The sequence below is a fragment of the Dasypus novemcinctus genome, chromosome 24, assembly GCF_030445035.2.
Source record: "Dasypus novemcinctus isolate mDasNov1 chromosome 24, mDasNov1.1.hap2, whole genome shotgun sequence".
NCBI lineage: Eukaryota > Metazoa > Chordata > Mammalia > Cingulata > Dasypodidae > Dasypus > Dasypus novemcinctus.
In genome coordinates this window covers 46,218,527-46,243,481 of record NC_080696.1, presented here as the reverse complement: position 1 = coordinate 46,243,481, position 24,955 = coordinate 46,218,527, and the positions used below count along the sequence as shown (strand labels likewise).

Genomic DNA, 24,955 nt, shown 5'->3' with positions numbered 1-24,955 from the left:
AGTATAATTAAAACATAGCAATATGTATACATATACATATATTACAGTTTGGTGAGTTTTCCATCACCCCAGTCAAGTCAAGTCAAGACGTTTTTATCACCCCAGAAATTTTCTCATGCCCCCTCCCAATAAACCACACCACCAGAGGCAACTGTCCTTATTTTTAGTAATCACCCAAAGGAATATGTAGAACATTCCAGCATCTTCAAAATTTCCCCTATCTTAGCAGTCAGTTCCTGCCCCCATAAGTAACTACAATTCTGAGTTTTATCACCAGAGGTTGGTTCCATCTTTTCTAGAACATCATATAAATGGAATCATTGTGCATTCTGTTTTTGTCATCTTTCACTCACCACAGTCTTTTCCAGATCCATGTTGTTGTATCAGTCATTTGTTCCCTTTCCTTGTTGAGTAATATTCCACTGTATGATGTACATCTGTTCCTCTGTAAGCACCTCCCTGGCCTTTCTTTCCTCTGACGCTATCCTCTCTATAGCCTCTGATTCAGTTTCTTTCTCCTTTTCCTCCTCATCTCAGTTCTTGGGTCACTAGAATATAAGCTCCATGCAGCCAGGGATGTTATCTATTTTGTTCATCATTCTCTATACACTGCCAAGACTACCTGGGACATGTACTGGGCACTAAGCATTTGTAGAGTGAGTGAATAAATGAGAGTTTAGAGCAGATAGTATTATCAGTCTTGTGGTTCCCTCTGGGACAACTCAGCACTGAAGGACACCCAGGGCATTCTCTCTTTGCTCACAGCCTTAGCTGGAATGGCTGGGCCACCTTCCCTTGGCATTTTCTTTCTCTGTAAGAGATTCTCTAGCCTTTAAACAAGATTAGACCCCCTCACAAGGTTCCTAACTGCTCCATCACCCCTGCCATGGTCCTCATTGCACGTGGTTGTCATCAGTTATTTAATTGCCTCGTCCACTAATTCCATGGATACAGAGAGCCTATATTTCTTCTTTACCACTAAACTGCAATCACTCTGTGCTCTGCCTGGCACATGGGATGCACTGCATACCAGTTGAGGTTTCTCTTACAGAAAAGTTCTCTCCACCAGGTTGTTAACCTCAAGGTCCTGTTAGTTAAAGTCCTTCATGAAGAGAAAGCCCAATTTGAAAACATGGCCTTCATGGAAGATTTCTCTATAGGATATACCATTTTTTGCACAGGGTCTTATCTTTGTCCATTAAATATTTTAACCCAGATTTTAAATCTATGAATTTGTTTGGTGGGTCATTGTCATGGGAATCTAGACAGTTGCTTGGTAATGTCCCGTGGAAATCGTAACATGTTTATTTTCACCCAAATATCTGGGAACCTGTGAGCTCAGAAGTACTAGATCAAATTCCACTCCGTTAACATGACTGAAATCCTGACCTCCAGCCCCAGCAGCAAAGGAGGCTTCAGGACCCCAAAGAATCAGATATCACAGGCATGTTGTCTTTTAGCAGAATGTCCTTTATGCTTAATGCTGGCCCTTCAGAGGTTCATGCTGGGCTTCAAAAGAGTTCATGAACCACTGAAATTGTGTCCATAACTCTAGTTTGTCTGCTTAAGCGCAGTTTCCTGGTAAGAGAGTTTGGAATTCCTCACCACGTTTTCATAGGGGCCTGTATACTCCCCAACATTAAAACCACTGTAATAGGCTTGCTTTACTGATCTTTCTAGTTAATCAGTTAAACATCTCAAGTATAAGAGGATAAAGGCAGGGGCAGTAATGGCACCTGTGTTCTGAGCTTGAATGCTTCTCCCATAGCTGGGCAAGTCACGAGCCTGTCCCTATGCTGGGCCATTTTCCTCTCTGATGACTGGGAGGTTGACTAGATGGCTCCATGTGTTTCTTCTACTACCTGGCTGAAGAATTTATCTCAAATAAAGAGGAGAATTGATACAAATATGCATGTTTTTAATACATTTTTTTAAAAAGGTGGTGCTGACACCCCCCACCCCCAAAAAAAGTTCGTCTTGTATCTCATCTCTTCTTTTCCTCTTTCAACCCCCAGTACACGAGCCTTCTAAAGAATGCCATTTACAGGTCAATGGATCATTAAAAAGGAAAAAGGAAAACAAAACTGTAATCTGGTAGTTTCTTGATGCCAGGCACAAGAAAACACTGTGATTACCTCTCATAGTACCTATAAGGTGCTTACATATCATAATACTTACATGACACTTACATAGTGCTTACATGTCATAATACTTAAGTGACACTTACATAGTGCTTACATGATATGTTCGCTGGTGGAAGGAAGGAGGGAAACCACACTGGCTAGTCTCCACATGGGACATTTATATGTACGCAAGTGGATGTTTGTTGCTATACTTGCACCCACCATTGGAAATACACAAAAAGAGACTAAACATATGGAAAAGTCAATACTTTATTTTCTGCTAGTGATAATTGAGAATTGCTAATGCCTGAAATCAGAGGCAGAAAACTATGGTGGGAAGTGGTGGAAGAGAGGTTAATGCGCCATTTGCTCAGGCCCCAAGTATTGAAATCTGCTCCTCTTAATTCTATCCAAGGCCAAACCGTGAATAAATATGTTAAGGAATTGGGCAGAGTCATCACAGAGCTTCGAAATATCACCCTTGGGGCCTCAACAGAGACTGATGGGAACTCTGGAGATTTGATAATGGTGATCAAAGGGTCTATATATTTAAAATGCACAAAGGATGAGCCCAGAAATTATCTGCCTGCCAACTTAACTTCTCTACCTGGAACAAATTATCCAAAAATCAATTTGCAAACATCTTTGAGATAACGAGGTCTTGAGTAATAACCTCTATGGCTTTGTAAAGAAGAGCTTCTAGCTTGACTAATCTGCTTAATTTCCTTCTCTGACCAAATGGCAGGCTATAATAGAGGCAATCTGAAGTTGTCCCTTAAGATTTGTTTTGAGTCACACTGAGAAAATATTGCCCATCCCTGCTTCATAGCAATTATTCTGTTTCTGGAAAATCTTTGTTGTTAGATAATTAATTAGAAGGAAAACTGAATGAGCCTACTCTCATCCCCTATCCTGAAGCCCTCATCTGAGTTCCAAAGTGAAACTCATACCTGCTTTTATCCATCCATGTAGATCAGAGGCCCACCAAAAGCAACATCTCCTTGGAGAAATCCATTTTGTACTCTACCCCCAAATGCCTCTCACCTACCACTTCCTGGTTATACTCCAAGAAACATGAACTTGTTCATACCCCTTGACAGATAATCACATTTCTGACAGGTGGTCTTATGGAAATAGGAGCACAAAGGACTGACATCTGTACTAGGATGTTCATTGCTATATTATTTTCAGTAACAAAACTTGGAACAATTCACATGTTCAACAACTGGAGAATAGTCAGTATGATTACTGGACAGACTGTTCTATAGCAATTAAAGATGGCAACGGTGAAGACCTTGAAATATTTGAACAAAGTCCTTTGATGTATTAAGTGAGGGGTGGGGAGCCATGTCTACATTGGATCTATGTATTATTAGAACTGTATGAATAAAACAAACATTGCTGTTACATTCAGTGGTGGGAAAGGGGATACATTTTCTCTTCTAATTTTCTTTAATTCTCTGCTGCTATTTGTGCTACAAATACAAATAATAGATATATCCATTTTGTGGCTGTTTATCAAATGCGTATCAAGAAGCAAACAGGTTTCCAAGGAGAGAACTGGCCTGGGATGGCTTGCAGACCTGGGCTTCATCCTGCCTACCTGCTCCATGCTTGGTTAGATCCCCTGACCTTCTGGTTCCTAGTGTTTTTTTATCCATTAAAATGGAAGGGATGATATTACCCTGATAATTAAATAAAATAATGCATGTGATAGTTCCTGGTAAATAAGAAGTGCAAAATGTTCATTTCTGCAGCACTGCCAGCTGGGTAAGGATTGCCAGAAAGAGGCCAACATAAATGCCTGTTGAACTTCTAGTCTATTTAGCTGAAGATACAGAACTTAATGGAAGGAAGTGGTAACACAGAGCAGATGCAAGGTGACTCGGCATGGCTTTTCCCTTGGCCCTTGATGCCCACTGACTTGATGCCCAATGACTCTCCACCTACTGGAGGAACCTGCCAGAGTTGAGGAAGAAGCTAGATTCTTGTCATGCCATCATCCTTTTCTACTTAGACTCTTATCACCATTTTGAGAGAACTGCTTCTAATAATCTGTGTGCTCCTATGTAAGAAATATCTATAAACCTTAGAGTCCCCTGGGTTTTCAACCAAACACAACCTCACTCAGGTTCTCCTTTGAGGATAGAAAGCTGATTATTAACCCAGGCAGCTTTGCAGTGTTCTGGAAAAAACATTTTCTCACAATTGCCTTCTTTCTTTTCTTACTTTAAATGAAGGGGCCATCCCGGTTATTGAGTATAGTTAGGAAGAAATACTTTTTCAGGCCTCTCTCTACATGGAGAAACTTGAAACTTAAAGTTGGACATAAGTGAGGTTAAGTTAAGGAATTTTTGTTAACTTACTTGGTTATGTCTGAAATTCTGTTCCCTGCTCCTGGAGCTTGAATTCCGCCTAGTAACCCACTTTGATCTGATGATCCTTTGCTGATTGCTTGCCTTGCAGAGCCTCCCACACCCATTGCCCCCCCAGAGCTGCTGGCTGTGGGTGCCACCTACCTGTGGATCAAGCCAAATGCCAACTCCATCATTGGAGACGGCCCCATCATCTTGAAGGAAGTGGAATATCGCACCACCACGGGGACCTGGGCTGAGACCCATATAGTTGACTCTCCTAACTATAAGCTGTGGCATCTGGACCCCGATGTGGAGTACGAGATCCGCGTGCTGCTCACACGACCAGGTGAGGGGGGCACGGGACCACCAGGACCTCCCCTCACCACCAGGACCAAGTGTGCAGGTAAGAGCTGCCTTCCATATTCCATTGTGAGAGCCATGGCAGTCACTGTGAGCAAACCTCCTTTTGACTTTCTGTGACCAAATATTCCTGAACTCCTTTGATGTGAGTGTGTTTCCTGCTGTTGAGAGAAACAGGCAGGGTTTGGTCTAGTCTTAGAAGGCATGCTGGTTCTGGTTGAATCTCTGGGGACTTCTTAAGGCCTACTAGTGCTGGCAGTGTCCCCTGAAGGCTCCTGGTGCTGACAGTGTCTTCTGAGGGCTCCTGGCACTGACAGTGTCCCCTGAGGGCTCCTGATGCTGACAGTGTCTGCTGGGGGCTCCTGGCACTGACAGTCTCCCGAGTGCTCCTAGCACTGACTATGGCCCTGAAGGTTCCACTTTGACTATATCCCTAAGGAATTCTGGTTCTGGTGGTATCCCTAAGGTGTTTCTTATTTCACATGTGTCTCTGATGATCCCTGGCTGGGCCTGTATGACCCTCATGAGCCTGGGTGGCCCTTGTGAGCCCTTGACCTACTCCCTAAGGGTTTCTGATACTAGTTCTAACTCTGAAGGGCTCCTGCTGCCAACCACACTTTGAATGTCTCTGGGCTCTGACTGTGTCTCTAAATGGATTCCTGGCTGTGTATCCCCTTAGGGTTCCTAGCTGTAAAGAGTCTCCTGGTTTGAACTGTGTCTCAGGGTTCTCTGTATTCAATTATATCCCTAAAGGCTCCTGTCTTTGTGTCCCTTGCAGGCTCTGGCTCCATCTGTTTCTGAGGTTCCTAGATCTCACTAAGAGTGTGCTGGCTGGGGCTTTAATTCTGAGGGCTCCTTAGATACAACTGTATCCCTGAGAGTTCTTGGCTTATTTTTGTTTCTTAATAAAGAACTGTTGGTTGGGCCTGTGTCTCTGACTCTGTCCCTGAAATGAACCTGGCTCTGAAAGCAATCCCCCGACATTGAAGTTAACTTGCTGTTTAATTTTTATAGATTGCTTTATGTATGTAATCTTATTTTTTCCTCTTAACAGTCATTTGGTGTATGTACTTTTATCTCATATGTATATGAAGTAGCAGAGCTTTAATGTTTTTAACTATTTAGCCAAGGTCATAGAACTGGTCAGTGGAGGAGTCAGGATTTGTAACTCAGGTGTTCTGATTCCATTGCTCTTGAATTTTGGTCACACCAGAGTAAATAAAGGCAAAGAGGAAAGAAAGTGCTAACAGCGAGGTGCACAGAACTGGAGGGACTCCAGTGGGTCCACAGAAGTGGGCAGCATGAGTCATTGCCTTTCAGTGGAAAAGAAGTCACTGGCAGCTTCTGGCTGATGGAAGAAGGAGCCATCAGTACAGTGATGACCATGGAACAAAAAGCAGGTGAAATGCAGTCAGTTCTGCTATAATGCAACATAGGTGTCCCTAAAAATCACTGCTTTATACAAAATTATGCAATAAAAACGATAGATCTTATGGGAAAAACTGGAGTTAAGGGCACCACCAAATCCTTTATCAATAACACATGAGAAAAGATGAGATCCTAGTGAAAATGGTAGCACACTTTTACACATGCTGTCTGGTTAAGAAATGTGTAAACATTACAGTAAACATGGTACTTTACTGTGGCAGTGGGTGTCAGGAGGGTTGCTGCTTGTGACTTACTGTGAAGAGGAGGAAGGGAGGTTGTGGAAATAGGCAGGAAGTGGTAGCATCAGGTGTGGCTGGGAGTGGCTCTCTATACACAATGAACAGGTAGATGTTTGAGAGGTGGGCGTTCAGTATATTCCTACACTGCTCACTTAAGGTGGCTGCAGTTTCCTGTTTCACCTCATGTTTCTGAGTATGAGTTCATACATAAGCAAATGAGGAGTTCGTGTTATGTTCGAATCACTCCCTAACAGATCAATCGTGTTGAAACAAATTCGAGTTTTCAAAACCGTGTTATTTCACTGTTGATGGTAGCAGTTCTTCATCATCTCAGCAGTATATCTCTTTTTTTTAATTTATTTATTCTGTAAAAATATTACATTAAAAGAATATATATATGAGGACCCATTCAACCCCACCACCCCCAGCAACACTCATTCCCATCATCATGACACATCCATTGCACTTGGTAAGTACATCTCTGGGCACCTCTGCACCTCATGGTCAGTGGTCCACATCATGGCCCATACTCTCCCCCATTCCATCCAGTGGGCCCTGTGAGGATTTACAAAGTCTGGTGATTGCCCCTGAAGCACCATCCAGGGCAGCTCCAAGTCCCAAAGACGCCTCCACATCTCGTCTCTTCCTGCCATTCTCCATACCCATTAGCCACCATGTCCACTTTTCCCACTCCAATGCCACCTTTTCTTTGTGGACATTGGATTGGTTGTGTCCATTGCACCTCTATGTCAAGAGGAGGCTCAGATTCCACATGGATACTGGATGCAATCCTCCCGCTTTCAGTTGTAGGCACTCTAGGCTCCATGGTGTGGTGGTTGTCCAGCAGTATATCTCAGGGAGCATTCCCATGGTTTGAGAATATTCCTTTGAAGGTTATCAGACCATTACCATGAATAGAGTTGCCATTTTCTTGATTGTTTTAAAAAAACGGGCCTTTGGTAAAATTCCTCGATGAAACCTGATTATGATACTTACTATCCTAAAAGGACATAGGATATGTTATTAAACCAAGTGATATCTTATCTCAGCTTTGCAGTGCTATATTCATCCATAAAAATAATTGATTTGCTTCTGCTGATGAAACCTCTCTTCACACAAGGTAAATGTAAGTGTTTCTAGGGTTTTTGGTCTTTATAAATGATATTTAAAGTATTTTAGCAGTCCCATGGACTTATTTGCTGATGATCATATAATACATTTGGAAATTCAATCGCAAGATGATCATCTCAATAAAAATTTACAATCTATTGCAAACTGTTGCCTCTACTCTGTAATGGATTTTACATGTTGAAAACACAATTGTCTGACTATCACTATAAAAATTATGAGTCTAAATGCTGTTTGTGGTTTTATGTTTCAAAAATGTTAAGTAAGCTGCAGCTAAAATCTCAAATAATCCACATTTTAAAAAAACGTGTCAAGGGGAAGAAACTCTTCCTCTCCACATTGTCACTAATGGTAGCATGTTCCTTGCCTCATAATTAATTTTCAAGAGAATGCCAGGGCTGATATCCATTTGTGGATGTTGTTTATCGGGTTGGTAGTCTGAGTTTTCCCCCTTTCCCTATTCTATTATTAATTACACTGGAAAAGCACTCATTATTTTACAAAACAACAAAAAAGAAAGTGTGGAGTGTGGAAGGTATAATTTCTGCCCAGAGGAATTTATAGTCTGGTTAAGAGTCTAACAAAACTGCACAAAGGATAAAATGTAAACATAAAGTTGAGAATTGAAACAGCATACTTCATGGAGGAAAGCAGGGCTGGTGTGGAACAAACAATGCCTTAAGAATAATCTAGAGTAGTGGGTCTCAGAGTATGGTCCCAGAGGGGCTGTACTAGCATCACCTAGAAACTGAACCAGACACTCTCTGTGGAGGCAGGCCCAGCAGTCTCTGCTTTAACAGATCTTCTGGGTTACGCATGCCCAAGTTTAAGAACCACTGATATAATGTGACACAATAACCTGCCACCCTGATACTATGAACTTTATATGGCTTAGTCCATTAGGCTGCTCTGAAAATTAGATGGAGGGAAAATATTTTCTCCATTCTGCAGTAGGAAAACTGAGGTTCAAAATCATCTAGCCAGGGTCACAGTAAATAAGTGCTTATAGCAAAGTCTCTTGGCCCAAGTTGCTCTCTACTATGTGGGATGGGGAGTTTTCAGCCTTAGATATATCCTCTGCCTGCAAGTGTCCTTTTCAGGTTGTGGTAGCTAGGGAAACCAGATGAGGATGGGAAGGTGTTAGCACATTGCAGCTTCAGTTCTTTTCATAAAGCATTTACTGAATTCCTTCTTTGTGCCAAGCTCAGTGCTTGCCTCTGGTGATAGAGGCTGGCCCAGGAAAGACATGCTGGGAGCAGGCAGACACTCTATTGCAGTAAGCTGCAAACTCTAGGGTACATCAAGAGGATCCCGAGGGGACCAGGTGCAAGGACAAGTTGGGATGCATTCTGGTTCTGCCAGGTCTGACAGGCTACTGTGTAGCCAGGTAGACCTTTGGGGCAGTGGGAGAAGGGCCCCACCCTCGAGGGGGAAGATTATCAAGAGTTCCGCTAGGCAGCTGCATCCCGGGCAAATCAGAGGGAATTCAGAGCTCAATTCTTAGCCTGTTAGGCCAGAACCTAGACAGATTGTCAGATAGGAGTGTGGGAATGTGGAGATGAGTAAAGAGAAAGCTGCCATCCCTAGGCTTCTGGTTTAGATGGTTGAGAGGCAAATGGTGATAGCATTTTATGAGATGGAAAATACAAAACAAGGAACAGTTTTAGGAGCAAGGGAATGGTATCAACAGGTTGTGGTTGAGGTAAAGATGCCACAGTGGGCGATGTGGATTTGTCAGTCTGGAGCTCAGGAGGCTGCAGCAAATCACCTCTTCCTCTTCCAGGAGAACTTTCTGAGACACCTGGATTTAAGGATCCGAGACTTCTAAGTACTGATGACAATTTATTTCTTCATGCTATTGTCTTGAGATGCCCTATTCAATTATTTTTTTCACTCATGATTCTTTTCCTCATTTTAATCCTTCACCATCCTTTCCAAGACACAGGCCTAGGGAACAAATGCTATAATGTATGTTAAAAATCCTTTGAAAAGTTCAAAGTGCTATTTACATGTCTTGAGTAAAACTGTCCCTATTTGTTGCTACTAATGTTAGTAATCATTATATCAAAACAGGAAGGCTTATTTGTCCATTTTGCTGGACTGACTAGCATCTAGAAGTGTGGGCCTTATTCTTTTATTTCATCGCGCATGGGAGGTCCTATTTTGGAACAAGATAATTGTATTTTGGTCTGGGCTCTTAGAGGTCTTTTCTAGAACAGTGGGTCACTTCCTCTGACATATTCCCAACAGCAGACATCAGTAATGGGGATTGGCTCCTAAGAAGCCTGCCTGATGTTCACCAGCCATGCTTTCAATGCTGCCTCTAATGGGAAGTTCATTCTTCCATGTGCAGACCATTTCTTGAACAGTTACTCTTATGTCTACCCAATATTAACCTGGTTACCATAAAACCTTGGGTGGGGCCATACGAAGGGATAGAGTAGCCATTAGTGTTGAAGGAGTAGGGACAGCAGACAGTCTGCTAGCATCAACTAGAAGGAGTTAACAGGGTGACCCCAGGTCAGTAATAGTAAGAACATATGTCAAGGTCAATAACCAAGGAAGGCAGGTGAAGATGATGAGAGATGAGGACACCATACTGGTAAAGCTTGCTCTTGCATACTCTTCTGCAAGCACCATTTTCAATAGTACTTAAAAAGTACCAAGTAACCTGGGTAACTACTTGTTGGTATGTTAAAAATATCATCCAGCATCTGACAGAAGGAGCTTGCCCTCATTGTGACCCCAGATCTATCTCCATTTAACACCCATGTATGGGTCCTAGTTTTGTTCTTTCCTCCTCATCTCCAAAGTGGGTGTTCAGCAACCTAAAGTTATCCTTTTCTGACCCCTTTCCTTCATCCTCAAAAGCACTGCTTGAACCAGTCTCCAGCCAGCTTTCTTCACATCTTAGTTATAGAACCACAAACAACAATTCAGCAAACCAAATGATCATAATCCCCCACGATTGCTGACTCTTAAATCAAAGGACCCTTGCCTGGGAACCCCATCATCATGGACTCACAGAGTTCTGACTCTCTGAGTCAAAAGTGACTTTGCATGGCCCAGTGGTATGGTGTACACTGCTGATTTGGAGTGCTTTGTTCCTGGTTCCTCCACCTCAGGGCTGATTGCATTGTATATTTTACTTACATATCTATGGATTTCTACTTGAAGTGATATGTCTTCCATTCCTTTCTCCAAGGGGATAGAAAAGAGAAATTCAAATTTCTGGGCTCAATTAAGTGAGAGTAGCCATTAAAATTTAGTGAAAAGAACAAGAGATTTACTAGATTTTATCTCAGTCTGGATGCTTGATACCTAAATGACCATGAGTATGTTAATTTTATCTCTATGTGCCTCAGTTTCTTTTCTCTCACGTAATGGAGATTACAATATCCCATTTTGCTGTGAAGTGTCAGTGAGATATGTCATATACTTAGCAGGAAATTCAGAAAATAGAAGCCCCTTGATGAATATTCTTTAAGAAATAAATGTCAGGTCTGGGAAGAGGGTGTTAAAATCTAAACTGATGTCCTTCACTGTGGCATGATGGAATATATTTAAGAAAGATTTCTCTATTTGCTACTCTTTCTACTATACTTTCTCATAGAGTGATGCTTCAGCATGGAGACTCTGCTTACCGCAGGGGAATGGGAAATATGTGGGGCTGTGCTGGCATGTTGTCCCGGAGGTATGGCTGCAGGGGCCAGTGGTGACTCTGATGGCACCTGATGATTAGGGGGAGGATGGGAATTGTCCTTCTAATTCTGTCTCTAGTCCTGAGTAAGAGAGATGCATGCTGTCCAGCTCCTTCTCTTTTGGGAGGCCAGGGCTAGTGAGAATGAGGCCTTGCAGGTACAGAGCAGACAGGGCAGAGGTGAGCCCTGACCTTCTGTGGTGTGCATCTTCAGGTGGTCTCTGTTTTCTGAGGGGTCAGTGAGACTCGTATGCAAGGACCTTTCAGTCTAGCTTGCAGTTCTAGGGCAACGTAGATAGAAAGGCAGAAAGAGGTCATTGGGGGACTGGAAAGTAGAGCAAGTCACCCAACTAGCCTCATGAGCCTTTTCCTTATTTTGTCTAAGCCTCAGATGCACCATTTGTAAAACAGGGGTAGCATAACCTGGGCTAACTCTTAGGGTTGTAAATTAGAAATAAATGGAGCTTCCTTCTGGGCAGGATCGTGGTATGAGCACAGACATCTAACCCCCATCGCTGCCCTGCCATAATGCTGATGAGATGACCCATAAAACTAAAGGATAGAAGACAAGCCAACAGAAAGCTACCTGGGATTGAAAGAAAATGGACAGAGGCTCTGAAGACCAAGGGAGAAATCTTGAGTAGTGTGGGGCAGTAGGGAAGAGGGGTCTCCTGTACACCCCATGCCATGATCAAAGGGACATTGTTGTTAGTGCAGTGCAGATGGGTCCAGATCAAAGGCAGCCATAGAAGGCAGACTTACAACCACCCTTTTCTCAAAGACATGCATGGTTTCATTGGCAATATGAGGGAGAGGATGAAGATGGGAAAAGCCTGCTCTCACTGCGCTCAGATCTGGAACCTCTGGGTGGTCCAAGACATGACTGTAGATGAGCAAGCACCTGCTAGGAAATGAGATGCTCCTCATCCTGCCGGTAGTCCCTCCCACAATCTATACAATTGGTTTTCTTGGAATTACCCTTACTTGGCTTGGGAAAAAGGGGAAGAAAATGTAAAGTTCTCTCCCCTTATGCCTGTAATTCAAAACCTCAGAAATTGTCCCTCTAACCCATGTAGTCTACTTGTTTTCATGAGCCAATCCAGCTGAGTACCTTTAGCACTCTCTGGAAGGGACCTCCAGAAGCAACTTAGTTGCCCTACATAAAATGTGGCAGTGCCCATCCCTTACTCTTCTTGGTTTTGTATCCATATGTAAAATTCCAAAATGACAAGAAAATCACCATTAAGCATTATGTTAAGACTTTTCTGCTACTCCATGTTTCCTGGAGAGCTAGGGCCTCCTGGAAGGGAAAGTCAAAAAGCAAGTCAACATCCATACCCTGGTAAGTACTTCCCACAATCACTCCTAATTTTGCAGGTTGAGAATTGAAGAAAAGGTAAGTCATGGAGAGAGATAAGTGATAATAAAGGTATATTAGTTTTCTGTGACTGCCATAACAAATTGCCTCGAACTTAGTGACTTTGAACATACAGTGCACTATTTTATAGTTGTGGGGATTAGAAGTCCTAAATGTAGCTCTGGGCTAAAGTCAAGGTATGGGCTAGGACTGAGTTCCTTAAGGCTCTAGGGCCGAATCTATTTCCTTGTCTTTTTGAACTTCTTAAAGATTGCTCACATTCCTTGGCTTGTGCCTTCTCCCTCCATCTTCAAAACCAGCAACAGCAGGTTGACTCCCTCTCAGATAGGCTCATTCTGAACTGCTTCTATTGTTATATTTCCTTCTGCTTCCTTTGTCCCATTTAAGGACTTTTGTGATTACATTGAGTCCATCCAAATAATCCAGGATAATATTCCCATCTCAGGGTCAGCTGATCAGCAACCTAAATTCCATCTGCCATTTTAATTCTCCTCTGCTATGTAGCCTAACTTATTCATGGGTTCCAGGATTTTAGACGTAGACACCTTGTGGGCCTCTTTGCTACCTACTACAAGTGCCTAATAGTGTCAGACTGTTGCACTTGTGTTACACATACTGTTTTTATTGTTTATTAAGCTAGCTGGATTTTAAAAGATGGTCCCCAAATATATTACAATTTAGAGGTCAGTCATCACTCCTGTAGCCATAAAAATCTTCAGGTAGCAACGCAAAAAGAATGCATGACTATGGTAATGAAGACAGTGGCTACACAATCTGAGTGTCCACTCTACATAAGGCTTTTATGCTGAGCTTGTTTTAATATTTTATTTCTAGTCCTTGCTCCAGCCTTGTGGGATGGTATAATTTCCTCTACTTACTATCTGGAAAATAAAGGACTAACCTGAGGCCACACTGTTGCCCAAGTGGCCCAACCAGAATTTTAACCTTTAATGTATAGTTACAAAGCACAACCTCTTTCTTTATGACCCTTGAAATCCAGCATTCTCACAGCATAATGCTCCATAACCAAGTTGGGTCTATTCCAGAAATGCACTAATGAAAAATGTTGAATATTAGAAAATTATTGATATAATGCCTCATAGATAGATCAAAGGATAAAAACCATCTGATCTTCTCAAGAGAGGCTAAAAGTAATTTGATAAAAATCAGATTTCATTACTGATCAGAATTCTTAGTAAGCTAAGAATGGAAAGGCACTTTCTTATTTCTAGTGAAAAAATGCTCTTACAGCCCCAAAGCCTAAGAGAATAAATTAAACATAAAAAACAAACACAAAAAACACCATTAGAACTACTAAAAGACTTCAGTACTATGGTCAGACACAAAGCAAATAAAAATCAATAGCCATATCCCAGTAATAACCATTTTACAAATATAATAAAATGTATCTTATCCCCACACAAAATGAAAATACAAATAGGAGTGCACTAAGATGTTGTGCAGAATCTATATGGAAATATACATACCTACAATACTTTATTGGGGATGATAAAACAAGACCTGAATAAATGGAGAGATACATCATGTTCTTGGATTAGTTAACTCAATATTGTGAAGATATCAATTCTCCCTAAACTAATTTATGGGTTTAATAAAATTGCAATCAAAATTCTAATGGGATTCTTTCTGGAACTTGACAAAGTGATTTCAAAATTCATTTGAAAGAATATACAGAAGAAACTATGCAAAAACACTTAGAAAAAGAGGGAGGGAATTTCAGTGTAGGAGATCAACATTTATTATATTGTTAATAGCTACAACAAAACCCAGAAAAGAATCCAGTATATTGTGAAACTGGCCATTTAAAATTTATGTGAATGAAGAATTACTTAACAAATCCTAAATATTTAATTGGTTAATGATTTAGGGAAAAAAGTAATTGATTGCATATCTCTCACAATATAGTAAATCAAGTCTGGATAGAATAAGGATTTAAATTAAAAGCAGGAAGAAAACCAGAACTAGAAGAAAATCTTTTAAAAGACACTTTCTGTTTATTAAAAGCAAACACCTTTAAGACCACACTTTGTAAATTTTACTATATAAAACTAGAGGAAGGTGGGGAAGAAAAATCTGACATTAACAAAATTCAACAAGCAAATGAGTAAACAATGTGGGGAATGTGACAAAACGTAGAAAAAAGGGAAAATATCCTCACATGAGGAACTCTAACAAGTTGATAAAAATGCAGTCATGATAGAAACAAAGGCTGAAAGGTGTAAACAAAAAATTCCCAACAAAAATATGAATGGCAAAAAGCACATTAAATGTCCAGGGTTACAGAAAATCAAATAAAATGCAGGTGAAAGCAGTAAAACACCCTTTTTTACCTATCAGCTTGCCAAAATAATAATTTTTTTAATTGGCAATAACCAGCATTGAGAAGCAGCAACAAAATAAGTTCTTATAGGCATTTCTGCAGGTGGGATAACTGGCATAGCCTATTTAGAGGACAATTTTCTAATTCTTTTCCTAAAAAAATGATCAGAGTTGCTCAAAAAGGCCATTACACTTAGAGGTCATCACTGCATTATTTATAAGGGCAAAAGTTTTTAAACAACTTAAATGTGCCAGTAATAGAATAAAGTAAAATTTGTGCATGCACAAAGTAGAATTCTACGTCAATGTTATAAACTATGTTTTTACAGAATATCTAATGTAGAGGTCAATGTTGAGGCAATAGTAAGTTATAGATATATATATTTTTTTTAGCCTACAAACCATATGTGTAATTATTGTCACAATTTTGTGAAATATAAATATGTAACCTGTATATCAACTGAGACCAGGTTATGAGTTAGAGCTATAAAATATTACCCAGAACTCCCTATTCTAGATCCTACACAAGGTCTCATGCTGTCCCAAAATGTCTGGGGATTCACAGAAAAGCACATGTGGCCCTCATTCCCTTCCTGCTCTGAAATCTGGAATATCATGCTGTTTCTCTTGACTGTCTAACATGGACCAAATATGCCCCGCCCCTACCCCCGCCCCCACCAAAGCTGCATGAACAGATGCCATTTCTCAGAGCAGAACTTCTCTTGAAAATTGATGAGGTGCAGGCAGGGGATCACATTGCAAACAATTCAAAATCTTTCCTCAGATACTCTATCTCGTAAAGCCCTTGCAGCAGGCAGAGATTTTTCACCCCTCTCTCTCCTGCCTGTGTCATATAGCCCACAGAATTTACAACATTGTCTTATTCCAGTTTCCAGTGTGGTTCAGTTCTACCTGAGGGTCCAGGCCCACCTTTGTACATCTTTTGCATTGAATTGTGCATTAAAGGGGCATGTAAGAAGGTGGAGGGCAGATAATGCTAAGACCAAAGCCTTTCTCTAAATGGGAACCACCCTCCTTTACAAACATTTTTTAATCTATCCGTATATGCAACATGCATTGCACAAACATATGCATACCATATATATATAGATAAAGAAATAGATACAAACACACATATATACATTTAGACAATAAAAGTAAGGGTCACTGTAAATGTTTTGTTTGTTTTGCTATGTGTTATAAAATTAATAAAATTTAAAAGTATTCCTCTTTAGAGTCAAATTGAGTGTGAAAGATTTGTATAAATGATAAAGCACTCAGTATACATGCAAGTGGCTATTTTTATTAGAATTAGTGAATCATTGACATTCTTGTGAAGTGTAGAAACAATTCCATGGTTGCTGAACCCTGGGATGCAAGCCAAACATGGGGTTCTGTGTCCAAATGGAACAAGGGACGGTCAGATGAAGGTTTTGCCACCAGACACATCTAAGTTTGAATTCAAGTTCTGTCATTTGGATGGTGAACAGCATTGGATAATTTGCTTGACATCTGAGCTGGTATCCCTGTTCGTTAAATGGGAATAATTACGGCTTACCTCCCTAATAAGGGTTGTTAATATGAATGCTGACTAATGCTCTGTGAAGCTTACCACACTGAATCTACCCATAGTCCCATGAGGTAGGTACCGTGGTTGTCCTGGCTGCTAAGTTCTGGAAAGTTTAATAATTTGCTACAAGTCAGTTGAGGATAGAAACCTTGGAGCCTGGCTCAGTAGTCGCACATGGCAACATAATTGTAAGCTCCTGGGGCAGTGCCCAGGACTTAGTAGCTCCCTAAAATTGGGGAACTTGGGGCACTTTAACACCTAGACTCACTTTACTTCTCCCTATCCAGGTCCTCCTTCCCATCAGTAAACTCCAGGACCCTCCAAAGGGCAAACAGTAGCCACTTGCTGCATGCTTCAAGGGATGCAGGAGGACCCACCATTGTTAGAGCTCAGCATGCAACCGTGGCCAGAACTACGGCAAGGCATAGCCTGCTGGCACTGTAGTGCATAAGTCCCCTTTCACTAAGAACAATGGGGGATTGGCACAGAGCACTGGATACGAACCTGGCCTGATGCAGACAGGAACTGACTATGTGTGGCAGAAAAGAAGGAAAGCAGAGTGTTATTTGTGGTTTCTAAATCACATCCACCATTGGCCTGGCCCACTAGTCATCTGAGACTCCTGAGGTGGGCTTTAGCAGAAGCCGAGAGTGAGGCCGGGGTCATAGGAACCCAGCAGGGAATGGATGTCCTTTCACCATTTCCATATAGATTTCCCAGCTCTGAATGTTTCAAAGCATGGAACTCTTCCAACCAAGCCTTTTCACAGCTGAGCCCAGGATTGAAAGCAAGCACAGATAAAGCTCCTGCTGCTATTCCTCCTTCTTATTCATCTTTATAATGGAAAAACTAAGCTTGTATTGACACCAAAGCAAATTTTCAAACATAGTACCCTATTACAATTAAAATTTTTTTGCCTTTGCATATTTCCTTTCAATCATTGACCATGTTCTTATGTAGTCATGCCCCATGTGCCACTTAATAGTCCCCACCTGTCACTCAACATCATCTAGTAAATATTTTACAGGTTCTTACAGTGTTTAATGGCTCCGTAGTGTTCCATAGAGTCTAATTACCATAATTTGCTAAACGATTCTATGTTGTTGGATATTTAGGTGTTTCCAAAATGTCGCCATCTTTCTGCCTACAGCTTTCTGCCTGAATTATTCTTAGACTAAATTTCAAAGAGTGAGATATTAAAAGGTAGAGACATCCTCATGGCTTATGCTGAATTTCACAGATTGCTTTCGATGAAATAATTATGCTATTTTATAATAAGGAATAATTTCAGTTTAACCTTGCCAGAAGTGTATACCATTAATTTTTTTTTCTTAATTTGCCAGCTTGGTAGGCATAAAGTGGTATCAGGTCTACACTGATTTTCATGTCTGTCTACAACCTCCATTTCTGCATTTTCCTCCCCCTTGCTCACATACGCCAGCCACTCTAGTCTTCTATTTTTTTTCTTATTCCTTGTAAAATATTATGGCAAAAATCTTTCCCTTCTCAGGGTATTTTTCCAAGCTGTTCCCTCTTCCTATCCAGCCCCTTCACCAGCAAACTCATCATCATCCTTTATGTGTTGGCTTAAGTCATTTCACACACGGGCCTTGCTTGACACTCAGATCTAAATTAGCCTCCTCTTCCTCCCCACTACCCTTTTAAACCATTGCTAGTACTCTGGTCACAGAATTTATCCTAATCTGACGTCATCTAATTATTTGTGTGCTTATTGGTCTATTTTATGCCTCTTCCATTAGACTATATACTCCCCCAGGTCAATATCCTTGTCTGTTCTAGTCCCAAGATGGTGTTTTAAATGGTTTCGTATTTTATATTAACTCGTTAATATGGGGTTTTATTTTTGTTTTGTTTTGTTTGTGGTCTGTGGTATATGGGGATGTTCTAACTTTGTTTGCCAAATATTTGACCTGTTATCCCAGCCCCATTGGTGGAAAAAGCTTACAATGCCCCAAACAATGAGAGAATGAGGGGGATTTCTCTGGCAGAAGAAAAGGGAGGAAAGCTAGGCTTGACCCACAGAAGCCCCTCAATTAGAAGGGAGCCTATCCGAGTGAGAGCACTAATTGTGAATCGCTTGACCTTACAGTTATAATAGAAGGACAGACATCCAACCCACGGCATTTTGGGAAGCTCATTTGGAGAGGAAAGCTTCAGCCCCTCCCAAGTCTCCAGGATCATCTACATTTCCATGGCCTTTACTATATCATGTTTCCAGAGCCCTTGGGAAGCATTATCTCTCTTGATCCTCCTGTAACTTAGAGACTGATTGAGATGATCTCCCCCATTTTACCCAGGAGTTTCACTAAGACTCTGAAATGATCTTTCCGAATTCTCAAAGCTTGCGATAGTTGTGAAATAGCATCTCTGACCCCAAGCTCTTCCCATTCTTGCCCTCTGTCCACTGCAGGAGGTAGCCATGTGCTATGAATTTTCTATTAACAGATGGCGTAGGGGAAAGGTGGGGGCGATGGGGCAGTGAGGGCAGTAGTTCTGATTAATTGAATGTTTTTTTATTATTTGAAGGTTAAGCAGCAAATCCATTGAAACTTGGCCCGGACTATTTGATGTAAGACAGTATATGAACTACACACAATAAAATTGAGCCCAGAGGAATGACCTCAAGAAGAAAAAAGTTAATAATGTGACACTTAATTTGCTTTTATGGTTGGTACATGCACTTGACTATGCCTGCAGTACCCACCCCAAAGCCTTTGATCAAAGCCATGCAGCTTGCACATCTAAAGACCTCCCATAGGCAACAAAAGATCATCATACTGTCTTGAACTGCACCAGACTCTAAACTCCCTGAAGACAGAGCCCTGTGCATTTCACCACTCTGACTGTAACACATCTAGGAGTTTGAAGAATGGGTGACTGCTCATTCTCCAGTAAGTGTGGCTATATCAAGTCATTGATGTTCTGTGTATTGAGGAGTTTAGGGTTCAGAATGAATGGTCAGTGGGACTTCTGGGATATACCATGCAAAATATCCCAAGAGCATGACATTTAACTCTTGTCATGTATTGGCAAAGACACTGGATGAAAGATATTACCTAGGAGAATACTTGGCCTCTGGGGATGAGCTCTGGACCAACTGGAAGTATTGACCAAGTTGTAACTCAGAGCAACTCTGGTGCCTGGAGCTAGTTAAACTACTGCTGTACATGTTGGGAAAGTTGAGGCAGGTGTTAATATTTTTAAAATAATTCAGTAATGATGAAAGTAAATTTTTATTTTTACTTTTTTTCCTTTATTAGAAAAGTTGTGGGTTTATAAAACATTCATGCATATGGGATTCCCATATACCATCCCACCACCAATACCTTGCATTGGTGTGAAACATTTGTTACAACTGATAATAGCATGTTTTTATAATTGTACTATTAAATAAAGTCCATGGTTTAACTTAAGGTTCACTGTTTGTGTAGTGTTGTTCCTGGATTAAAAAAAAAAATTTATTCTGTTACCATGTATACAATCTAACATTTCCCCTCTTAGTCATATTCAGATATATATTTCATTGCTATGTTCACAGTGTTATGCTACCATCACCACCATTCATTATCAAAACATTTCCATCCTTCCAAATAGGAACCATGTACATTTTTAAAATGAATTCCTCATGTACATCCTTTTTAAAAATATACTTTAGAATTTTTTTCTTCTCTTCCCCTGCCCCAGACCCTGCCCTACTGTTTTTGCTCTCTGTGTCTAGTCACTGTGTGATCTTCTGTATCTATTTCTCTTTTTGTTTTCTCTTCCTTTCTTTCTTCTCTAGGATTCACTGGGATTAGATCCTGGAGACCTTTGATGTGGAGAGAGATTCCCTCTCAATTGTGTCACCTCAGTTCCTGGTCTCTGCTATGCTTTGTCTTGACTATCCCCTTCGTCTCTCTTTTGTTGCATGATCATCTTGCTGCATGACTCACTTGTGTGGGCATTGGGCTTGCTGTGCGGGCACTCACACATACACTCAGCTCACCAAGTGGGCACTCGGCTCGCCATGTGGGCATCTGCGTGGGCACTCAGCTAACCACGTGGGCACCTACATGGGCACTTGGCTTGTCATGTGGGCACTCTTTCACTTCTTTTTCACCAGGAGGTCCAGGGATCAAATCCAGGTCCTCCCATATGGTAGGCAGAGGGCTTATCACCTGAACCACATTCACGTCCCACTTTTCCATTATTCCAAATAGGAACCATGTACATTTTAAGCCTTAACTTCCCTTTCTATATCCCCACATCACCCCATAGTAACCTATATTCTAGATTCTGACTCTACGGTTTTGCTTACTCTAATTGTTTAAAAATGATGAGATCATATAATAGTTGTCCTTTTGCATGTGGTTTATTTCACTCAACATCATGTTATACAGGTTTATCCATGTTGTCACATGTCCCTTTTAACAGCTGAGTAATATTCCATTGTGCACATATTCCACATATTATTTATCCATTCAGTGGCTGATAGACAGTTGGGTTGCTTCAGTCTTTTGGCAATTATGAGTAATGCTGCTATGAACTTTGGAGTGCAAGTGTCTGAGTCCCAGTTTCAATTATTTTGGGTATATACCTAGCAGTGGGATTGCTAGATCATATGGTTGTTCTATACCTGGCTTTCTGAGGAACTACCAAACTGTCTTCCACAGCAGCTACACCATTGTACATTGCCACCAGCAATGAGTAAGTGTTCCTATTTCCCTACATACTCTCCAACACTTTTTATTTTTCATTTCTTTCCATAGCAGCCTTTCTAATGGATGTGAAATGATATCTCATTGTGGTTTTGATTTGCATATCCCTGATTGCTAATGAAGTTGAGCATCTTTCATGTGCCTTCTGGTCATTTGTATATCTTCTTTGGAGAGATGTCTATTCAAGTATTTTGCCCATTTTTCAGTTGAGTTGTTTGTGTTTTTGTTGTTAAGTTGAAGAGTTTCTTTGTATATACTAGATATTAATCCTTTAGTGGATATGTGGTTTCCAAATATTTTCCCCCATTGTGTAGGTTGTTGATTTACTTTCATGATAAATTCCTTTTGGGTAAACCATTGCCTAAAACAAGGTACTGAAGATGCTTCTCTGTTTTCTTCTAGGAATTTGATAGTTTAGGTCTTTGATTCATTTTGAGTTGATTTTTGTATATGGTGAGAGGTAGGGACCACCTTCTATTTTGTAAATGGAGGTCCAGTTTTCCCAGCATCATTTGTTGAAGAGATGATTCTTTCCCAATTGTGTGGCCTTTGCCACCTTGTCAAAAAACAGTTTGCCATAAATGAAATGGTTGCTTTCTTAGCTCTCAATTCTATTCCATTTGTCTGTATGCCTGTCCTTGTGCCAGTACCATACTGTTTTAGGTACTGTGACTTTGTAATAAGTTTTAAGATTGGAAAGTGTGAGTTCTTTAGCTTCATTCTTCTTCATCATAACAGCTTTACCTATTTGGGACCCCTTACCCTTTCATATATTTTAATGATTGGCTTTTCCATTTCTGCAAAGAAAGATGTTGGATTTTTTATTAAGATTTGATTAAATCTACACATTGCTTTGGGGTATTATTGATATCTTACTGATATTTAGTCTTCTAATTGAAAAAGATGGAATACTCTTCCATTTATTTAGGTCTTCTTTAATTTCTTCCAGTAATGTTTTGTAGTTTTCTGTGTACAAGTCCTTTACATCCTTGGTTATATATATTGCTAAATACTTAATTCTTTTAGTTACCTCTGTGAATGGAATTTTTGTCTTGATTTCCTCTTCTGATTGTTCATTGCTTTTATATAGAAACACTACTGATTTTGGTGTGTTGATCTTGAACCCTGACACTTCGCTGTGATAGTGGGCACCCTTGTCTTGTTCCTGATCTTAGAGGGAAAGCATTCTTTCACTGTTAGGTAGGATGTTAGCTATGAGCTTTTCATATACACCCCAATCATGTTGAAAAAGTTTTCTTCTATTCCTAGTATTCTCAGTGTTTTTATTAAGAAAGGTGCTGTATCTCGTTAAATGCCTTTTCTGCATTGATTGAGATGATCATGTGAGTTTTCTTCTTTCATTCCATTAATGTGGTATATTATACTAATTGATTTTCTTTTTTTTTTATTTTTTTATTTTCTTATTTTGAACCAGCCTTGCATACCAGGGATAAGTCCCACTTGATCATGCTGTATAATTCTTTTAATATGCTGTTGGGTTCAGTTTGCAAGTATTTCATTGAGGAGTTTTGCTTCTATATTCATGAGCTATTGGTCTGTAGTGTTTTTTTCTTGTATCTTTATCCAACTTTGGTATCATGATGATGTTAGCCTCATAGAATGAGTTAGGGTGTATTCCCTCCTCTAACATTTTTTGGAAGAATTTGTGCAGAATTGGAGTTAATTCTACTTGGAATATTTGGTAGAATTCCCTTTTGAAGCCATCTGGTCCTGGACTTTTCTTTGTTGGGAGGTTTTTGATTACTGATTCAATCTCTTTACCAGCAATTGGTTGGTTGACATCTTCTATTTCTTCTTGAGTCAATGTAGGTAGTTTGTGTATTTTCTAAGAATTTGTCCATTTCATCTAGATTATCTAATTTAATGGCATACGGTTGTTCATAGTGTCCACTTATAGTCCTTTAAATTTCAGCAGGGTCAGTAGTAATGCCCCCCTTTTTATTTCTGATTTTCATTATTTATATTCTCTTTTTTCTTTGTCAGTCTAGCTAAAGTTTTGTCAATTTTGTTTATCTCTTCGAAGAATGAAATTTTGGCTTTGTTGATTCTCTCTACTACTTTTTTTTTTCCTTCTATTTATCTGCACCCTAATCTTTATTTCCTTCCTTCTGCTCACTTTGGGTTTAGTTTGCTCTTCTTTTTCTAGTTCTTCCAGTTTTGAGGTTAGGTGTCTGATTTGAAATCTTCTTCTATTTTAATGTAAGCATTTAGAGCTATACATTTCCCACTCAGCACTGCCTTCACTATATCTTATTAGTTTGGGTATGTTGAATTTTCATTTTCATTTGCCTCAAGATATTTCCCAATTTCACTTCTGATTTCTTCTTTAAGCCACTGGTTAAGATTATATTGTTTAATTTCCACATATTTGTGAATTTTCTCTTTCTCCCTCAGTTATTGATTTCTAGCCTCATTCCATTGTGGTCAGAGACTATGCATTGTGTGATTTCAATAATTTTAAATTTGTTGAGTCTAGTTTTGTGATGTAACATCTGCTCTATCCTGGCGAATGACCCATGCGCACTCGAAGAATATGTATTGTTTTCGTTGGGTGCAGGGTCCTATATATATGTTAGGTCTAGTTGGTTTAGCAAAAGGGTTCTTAACGAGGGACTCATGAGCTTGAATTGAAATTCAAAAACACATTATTCTTGTGGAGACATGTTGGTGCAGGTGTGATCTATTTATTAAATAATACACAGTATAGTGGGGACTTAGTAAAGGGTCTGTTGTTTTCACCTGACTGGCAAAGGGGTCTGTGGAACAAAAAAGATTAAGAACCCCTAGTTTAGTGTATCATTCAAGTCCTTTTCTTCCTTATTGATCTTCTGACTGTATGTTCTGTCTATTGTTGAAAGTGGTATGTTAACATTTCCTTCTATTAATGTAGAACCATCCATTTATCCCTTCAAATCTGTCAGTATTTTCTTCTTATATTTTGGGGCTGTTTTTAGATGCATATGTATTTATAACTGTTACATCTTCCTATTGAATTGTCCTATTTATCAGTATGTAATGAACATCTTTGTCCCTAGTAATTATTTTTGGTTTGTAGTCTATTTTATCCAATATTAGTATAGCCACCTCAGCTTTCTTTTGCCTAGTTTCATGGTATATTTTCTTCCATCCTTTCACTGTCAACCTACTTCTACCTGTGACTTTAAGATGAGTATTCTACTGATAGTGTATAGTTGGTTCATGCTTTTTTTTTTTTTTTAAAGATTTATTTATTTATTTAATTCCCCCCCCCCCCCAGGTTGTCTGTTCTTGGTGTCTATTTGCTGCGTCTTGTTTCTTTGTCCGCTTCTGTTGTCGTCAGCGGCACGGGAAGTGTGGGCGGCGCCATTCCTGGGCAGGCTGCTCTTTCTTTTCAGGCTGGGCGGCTTTCCTCATGGGCGCACTCCTTGCGCGTGGGGCTCTCCCACGCGGGGGACACCCTTGCGTGGCACGGCACTCCTTGCCCGCATCAGCACTGCGCATGGCCAGCTCCACACGGGTCAAGGAGGCCTGGGGTTTGAACCGCGGACCTCCCATGTGGTAGACGGACGCCCTCACCACTGGGCCAAGTCCGTTTCCCGATTCATGCTTTTTAT

General features: G+C 40.3%; 1 protein-coding gene across 2 annotated transcripts in view; it reads left to right on the top strand.

The window, feature by feature from the left end:
• The window catches only part of PTPRT (protein tyrosine phosphatase receptor type T), a 1,175,887-nt gene that overhangs the window by 520,733 nt on the left and 630,199 nt on the right, over nt 1-24,955 (top strand). For both annotated transcript variants that reach the window (XM_058287117.2, XM_071211722.1), the window contains exon 7: nt 4,590-4,883. In XM_058287117.2, coding sequence (XP_058143100.2) covers nt 4,590-4,883 — 294 coding nt within the window. The remainder of the gene's footprint in view (nt 1-4,589; nt 4,884-24,955) is intronic.